Raw genomic sequence first — 7,316 nt, 5'->3', positions numbered from 1 at the left:
CAATCCATAATATGTATCGGGGTTTTAGTTCAAATTTGTTTGAACTAAAAACCCGACACTTATTATGGATCGGAGGAGTACTTTATTGCGCATCTGAACACATAATTCCATCACAACTTCAGAACTTGGCAAAAACTCAGAACTAAACTCCTGTAAGAGCAGGAATCTAACTACAACAAAAATGCCATGGAATGGAAGGCAATGAAACAGATAGGTATATCATCTGCACAAGTATAGACGAAAAAAATAATATAGACACACGACCAGATTCATAGTAAGGAAGGCCACAGACATGCCAGATCTGTGGAAAAAAATTATATCGAAATCTCATGTACAAGAGATGAAGCATATGTACATCTTCACCACATCAAACCTCAAATTTTTCATCATCTGATCCTGAACATAGTGCTAACCGTAGCCTACATCCTCTCCATTAGCGTTTTCTTGGCTTATAATTACCTTTCTGGAGAGGAACATACCCAAGAGTCGTTGCATTCTGAAACTTGTCGGTCCCTTAGCAGCTACACTGTTTAATCACCCGGACACACACTGGAAACCTTTGCAGACGGCAAGCCAGGCAGCGAACAATACCACACAAATGACAGCATCGACAATGATGATGATCTTCACATGGCGCATCCACAGCGACCGCCTCCGTAGCCTTGACTGGCTCGCGCTGCGCTCCAACGACATGCCACCTACATCCTCTGGCTGCACATCGATTCTCAAAGCTCTAGTGCCATGGTGCTCGTCATCGCCATCCGCCGTCGACATCCCTTTATCTTTCGCCTTCTTCTTATCCTTCCTGCCGCCACCTTTCCCGAGAAGAGGCACCTTCGACGAAGTGCAGCCCGAGCCATCATTCGACGCTCCCCTCTGCGCACCGTACTCGAGAACGAGCGTCGCGCGGGGCATCTTCTCCAGCGAAGCCACCAGCCTCTGGACAGCCGGCAACAGCGAGTCGTGGAGGCTGTTCCTGTTCGTGTTCCTGAACTCATCCCGCACGCGCTCCAGGAACTGGAAGGCGCCCACATTCCCGACGGTCGGGTCGATGATGGCGAAGAAGGTGTGGCCATCCGCCATCAGAAACCCGTAGCTCCTCGACCCCATGGTGTGGATGTAATGCCGGTGGTAGGCGGGCACGTTCTCCAGGCAGAGCGCCGCCGTGGCCTCCATCTGCGAGTCGCCATCCTTGCTGCTGTAGCTGTATACGACCTTGCTCCCCTTGGCAATGCAGCAGTAGACCGTGTTGTCGGCCGACGAGCTCATCCGCGGGTCCTCCTCAGCGACGTCGACCTCGAGGGGCTTGGCGCGCGCCGACAGCAGCTTCACGGACCTGGATCGGCGAGAATTCATGAAAAGTCCACGATGCAGGACGAAGCGACAGCTCCACCCCTTCGTACGGGCAAGCGACAACCTGCCCCCAAATTCAGCGCCGCGAGAATCAGGGTCGTCTTTGAAAGAATCCAATCCACGGGAACGGAATCGGGCAGCAATCCACGCTCTCCGGCGACCTCGCGGTGGGTTCTTGGCAGGCGACGGCGCGGAGGATCACGGATCAAGAACTGGAAATCAGCGGAGCAGAGTTAGCATCCGTCCCCAAATTCGCGCAAGATTACTACCGCATCCATGAACCGGCTCAGCATTTCCCCCCATGTCTAGCCTGAATTCACGCATCGTGGAGCAAGAAAAGACCCATTCTTGGTGATCCGAAAATGATAAAAGTAACAACCTAAGGAAGGGGAAAAAAATACCTGGACGAAAATGGCGCTGCCGCCGCGCGAGGGGGGAGGAGGGCGGATCAGAAGGAGAGCGGGGATTTGGAAAGGGAGGTGGAGGGAGAGCGTGGAAGGGAGAGGAAAGGAGGAGAGGCGAGCATGTTATTGTCGAGGGAGGGAGATGGAAGGCGAAGACTTGGCCGGGGTGGGGTGGGGATTTGACTCGGCAACCAGGACGAGGAGGAGGAGGAACGGTGACGCGGTTTCAGAGGTTTGAGCCAGCAGCAGCTGCAGCTGCAGCATCGTGTCGTCTGTCTGTCGTGTGCGTGTGCTCCTTCTTTTTTCTAGGAATTCGTCCAAAGCCAAAGCTTCGGTTCAGCACCCACCGTGTAGGTGTGTTGTGTAGCTTTCGCCAATCATTATCGAGTTGTAGATAAATGCATTAACACAACGTTTTGTCAGGATGCAATTAGCACAACTTGGACGTAATGTTTTTTCTTCCATCTTATATTTGTCTCGGAATAGGTTTCCGTTCCACTATATTAATATAGCAACCAACCGATACAAGATAACAACCACCGCTGAGACATACAACACATCAAGCCTAAAAGAAACAAGAGAAAATATAAAACTTTAATATAGTCGAAATTAACACCTTCTAGGAAACAACTTCAGGCCCCTTTGATTTATATGATACAAAAAGCATAGGATTAGAAAAAAATATGATTAGAACGTCATGGCTACTTGAATCCTGTAAAAAGATAAAGTGTGTTTAGTTATAGTAAAGAATAACCTCATGTTTTTTCTCTATATGACTTACACTACAAAATATCTATAGGTTTAGTTTCTATAATTTATGTTCCTACAAACAACTTGTGTAGAATTTTTTTCATGGGATTCAAATTCTACATAATTCATAGCAAATACTATGAATCAAAGAAGCCTTTGCATTGAGGTTGAACTACTCGAACACCCCAGGTGGGGCATTGAGGTGTTGAAATGGTCGGGCGTGCAGATCAGTCGGGTTCAACGTTCAACCAAGGAAGTTTTGATTTGCTCGTAGGTTGCTATCCTGTTAAGTCCATGTATGGTGATGTAGTTTGTTGGTAATGTCACCACTAACAAGAGAAGACGGCCACAAGCATATGATGCAAGCAACCAAACATGGTGGCTTTGTAGCGGGGAAGACATTTCTCACATCTTAAAAGCAATTTCAATTTGATACTTTCCCCGTATTTCGGTACCCAAACACTAGGTATCAAATGGCCATCTAATAAGATGCAGGCAAGTAAATACTTTGCAGAACATAGTCTTTAGCGAAGTCCAACCAAATCGAGCTCCCACGAGTTGGTTGAAGCACTGTTGTAGGCAAACTAACATTTTAGGTTTGTGTGTTCGACCACTACATCTCAAATATGGAGACAATTTTGAACCTATGCTCCATCCCCGTACTTATGTGGTCATCACGGTCCGCACTAGTGAGGGAGTGGTGCTCTGACCCCACGGATCGAAGTCTCTTACTTCAGTGAACCACTGTTGAGACTTTGGTGGTAGTGCCGATGATGATGATGATGATGATGATGTCAAGTTTTGTTTTTTGTCATCGTCGTTTATTTCATTCTTTTGTGTACTAGTCTTCTTCTTTGGTAGTACAATGTGTTTTAGTGTCCTTCCTTACAAGCGGTGTGTCACTGGCCATAGTGCATTGTACATATCTAGAACCTAATCGGATCAGGCAGGCCACCAGTGAGCTCTTCAAACCTCTCGATTAATTTGCTTTGTGTAGATTTCAGCTCCTGCAGTACGGAGAAACATCAAGATGCAAAATTTTGAACTAGAGACGAGGACAATGCCATGTACAATGAAGCAACTTCATTTTATTTATTTGGTGTAGTGTCTTCGATCCATTTTATTCTTTACTCTTTTTTTGGCAAATAAAAATATATTGATATGGTAAAGATTTTAGATTCTTTAGTTAAGTGAAAATCGAAGTCGATCGTTTGTTAACAATAAAGTTAATAGAGGGAGAGAAATTGTATCTCATTCAGCATATCACCAAATTGAGAAAATCATCAGATATCTTTTTTGGACCTTGTACCACTTCCACGATGCAACTTGGAATTTTTTAATAATAATTATATTAAAATACATAGAAACGTCATCGCTGTGTTCTTCTCTACGTGTGCGCGTGTGGGGCGAGACTTGACCTTGAAGGGTTCAACTGAAGTTGCTGCCTATGTGCAAATAAACGAGATACCCGTGAGAGTACATTACGTATGAGGCTGACAGATCCTAACCTGACCTGGTTCCAATAATTAATCGATCCTAATAACAGATCGATGTAGACGGTTCACATCTTGGTGTGTTATATAAAAAGACACGCGATGCTTACTTCTACAACCACGTCTGGTCAAAGAGTTAAACTTAATTAGCTTCTGGAGAACATTTCATCAAATTCGAACGACAAGAAAAGAAGAGAGATCAAAGCTCAATGTAGGTATGCAAGACCGAAGAGAAAAGGAAGGAAGCCATCGTTTCCGTCCATTAGTTTCACTTCTCGTGCATGGGAAAACTAGAGAAAAACGTATTGGGAAAATGTTTTCTGTTTTAAACAAAAAACTCAGGAATTTTACGATCTTCGTGGGACTTTTTTAGAACTCCAACTCACGATGAAGGGTACCAATGTATCTAACTGTTGGCACAATAACATTCAAATCATATCTTTTGCTAGTGATTTGTATTTGATTGAACTATGGTCATTAAGATTCTAACTTTCTCCTATTCCCATGATTCAAGCGCTTGTATTTCGTATTAGTGGGATTTTAAAAGCGCAAAAATAGGATTATACCAATGTCATGTCCACTTAAATCCTACATGATTCCTTTGTAAAAACTAAGAACTACTTCCAAGAGATTTGAGTGGATGGAACAATTCTTCGGAGATACAGTGCAAATAAATCATTATAGAAAATCATACAATATTCAATATTACAATTTCTGAGATCCAGTTGGTTTTCGTGTTCGTTGGTGTGGTTTCAAGTCAGTATCTTATGATCTACGGTTGTCATCTTTGGCGAAGGTTGCTGCTTTGTTGCGCTGGTCCTTTGGGCCCTTAGCACGACGACTTCCCGTTTGTCTACTACAACAAACTCTACTACGACAAGCTTGCATGGCTCCGGTGATGGAGGAGAGGACGGCGGCGCGCCTTCGGCCCGTGTTAGTATGTGTAGTCGTCGCTAGGTGGTCCAAATACCTAGTTGTAATTTGTATTACTTTTAGATCTTATTGTACTACTATTGATGATTATTAATAGATTGGCGGAATTATCGCAAAAAAAATCCAACAACTGAAGTAGAAAAATTGTTAATGATTCCTACAAAAATCAGTTGAATCTAAAGAGGCGAGGAATTTCATAGATGATTTATAGGATTGTATTCAAAACATTTTTTTCCTATAGAATCTTTTTGGTTTGTAGGATTATAAGCCAATATTCCTTTCATGTGGTGTACATTTCACACAATTCAAAAAGGAAATCCATGGAAACCGACTTCATGGGATATGATTTTATTTTTTCATTTATGATAACTATATGGTATGAATATAGTCCTATAGAAAAGTTCTTGTGTCTTCGACGCGGTGAGACCAAACAACATTTGTCGCGCGTGTATCTGCTTTCAATTAATGCAGTATTCAGTATTCATGATATTTCTTTTTTGCGGGCAGTATTCATGATATTTCAACCATACATTTTATCTTGCATTGCGTTTGTTGAATCCTATGGACCAAAAGAGCCCTTCCTTCACAAGACTATTATCCTTTCAATCGTCTATTTATTTTACACACATACTCCTGACATATATGTCTTCAGTTTTGTTCCCACATTTTGGGAGTTCTTCGAATCAAGGATGCCCTGACCGGAGAGAGAAAGCAGTTGCTGGTGGATAATGTCCCAGAAGGCTTGGATTGCACAGATTAGTGCCCTCTGTTAACCTAGAGTGAGATTTATATATTCATCAACCAAGTGGCATCTGACATGAAAGCAAGCAGGCACGTACAAAATGAGTTGCATGATATACGAGTGGCGACGCCACTTTGGGATGGAAGCCGTGTTCAGTGTTCACCCACCGTTGCAAGCTAGCTTTACGCCTTTACCATGAGGCGGCGCGTGATTTGCACAGCTAAAGGCACCGACCAAACCTTTCAGTATTTTACAACAAAGACGAAGCAACGGAGCAAGCATTTGAGAGAGGAAGATAATAATCTCAAAGAGAATGACAGCAACATGACCACAGTTTATTCAGACAAACCGAATCTTTGGAAAAGAATTCAGACAGGCCAAACTTCCATTGAGCTTTACGATTTATGGGCTTGTTGCACTCAATTGCAGCTTGCACTTAGAAGATGGGCCTACCCCTGGGCCAGTATATTTTATCTTTGACCGAACTAGCATGTGAGTGGACCAGGTTTTTTTTCCCATGAAACCAGCTATTTCTTCTCTTTTTTGCTTAGAAAAAGCTATATTGTATTTTTCATTGTGAAAATTATAGATAACACATATTACCTGATTTTTTATTTTATCCCATTAAAACGTACTTGTATATTCCTCTTCATAATTCGCATATGCGCGCACCTACACAAACTCATGCAAGAAAATTTCTTTTGGAGTTTAAGGCATTAAACAGTGTGTCCACTAAACAGAGCTCAATGCATTGCATTAAACAGTGTGGATTACTAGTAGTGTAGTGAAACCCAAATTAGTTGTGGCAGGTCGGTGATGCTCCCTCTGATCCGATTAGATTGACGCGGCGAGGCCAGGGCCGGCCCTAGGGGGCGGGAGGGGCGGCCGCCCCGGGGCCCCGGATCCAAGTGGCCCCAAATCCTAGGTAGCTATACATATTTTGCGGCGGTACGGCGGCACCATTAGAGTTGTTCCAAGGATTTCTCTCTTCCGCGGTTGAGCGATACCAGAAGAAGTGTTAAGGACGAAGGCAGTTAGCGCTGCTCCTAGTGGACTAGATCGTGGGCCCTTTTAACTTTAGTTAGCCAGGTCCATATTACTTTGGTTAGTTTCGGCCTATTTTTCTGATCGGGGAAGAAAAACGCATGAGTGGAAGATCGATCTAGAAGACCAACAATGCCAGAGACATTTTACCATCCAATAAAAATGTTGGTGTTGGAGATATGCCCAAGAGGCAATAATAAAGTGGTTATTATATATCTTTGTGTTTATGATAAATGTTTATATACCATGCTATAATTGTATTAACCGAAACATTGATACATGTGTGTTATGTAAACAACAAGGAGTCCCTAGTAAGCCTCTTGTATAACTAGTTTGTTGATTATAGATGATCATAGTTTCATGATCATGAACATTGGATGTTATTAATAACAAGGTTATGTCATTATGTGAATGATGTAATGGACACACCCAATTAAGTGTAGCATAAGATCACGTCATTAAGTTCATTTGCTATAAGCTTTCGATACATAGTTACCTAGTCCTTTCGACCATGAGATCATGTAAATCACTTGTGCCGGAATGGTACTTTGATTACATCAAACGCCACTGCGTAAATGGGTGGTTATAAAGGTGGGA

The 7,316-nt window shown here is 43.1% G+C and overlaps 1 protein-coding gene across 1 annotated transcript; it reads right to left on the bottom strand.

Moving 5' to 3' along the window:
* Positions 1-272: 272 nt before the first annotated feature.
* Positions 273-1,954, bottom strand: LOC124691199 (phytolongin Phyl1.1-like). The gene is made up of 2 exons (XM_047224461.1): positions 1,755-1,954; positions 273-1,565 (listed from the first exon to the last, which is right to left on the bottom strand). The coding sequence occupies exon 2, from the start codon at positions 1,354-1,356 to the stop codon at positions 535-537; it is 822 nt and encodes a 273-aa protein (XP_047080417.1). The 5' UTR covers positions 1,357-1,565; positions 1,755-1,954; the 3' UTR covers positions 273-534.
* Between the last annotated feature and the right edge of the window lie 5,362 nt (positions 1,955-7,316).

Source organism: Lolium rigidum, chromosome 1, assembly GCF_022539505.1.
Source record: "Lolium rigidum isolate FL_2022 chromosome 1, APGP_CSIRO_Lrig_0.1, whole genome shotgun sequence".
Taxonomy (NCBI): Eukaryota; Viridiplantae; Streptophyta; class Magnoliopsida; order Poales; family Poaceae; genus Lolium; species Lolium rigidum.
This window is presented reverse-complemented; position numbering and strand designations above follow the sequence as displayed.

Coding starts and splice junctions, on each gene's coding strand:
- LOC124691199 (XM_047224461.1), bottom strand. CDS start 1,356: ATGAATTCTCGCCGATCCAGGTCCGTGAAGCTGCTGTCGGCGCGCGCC.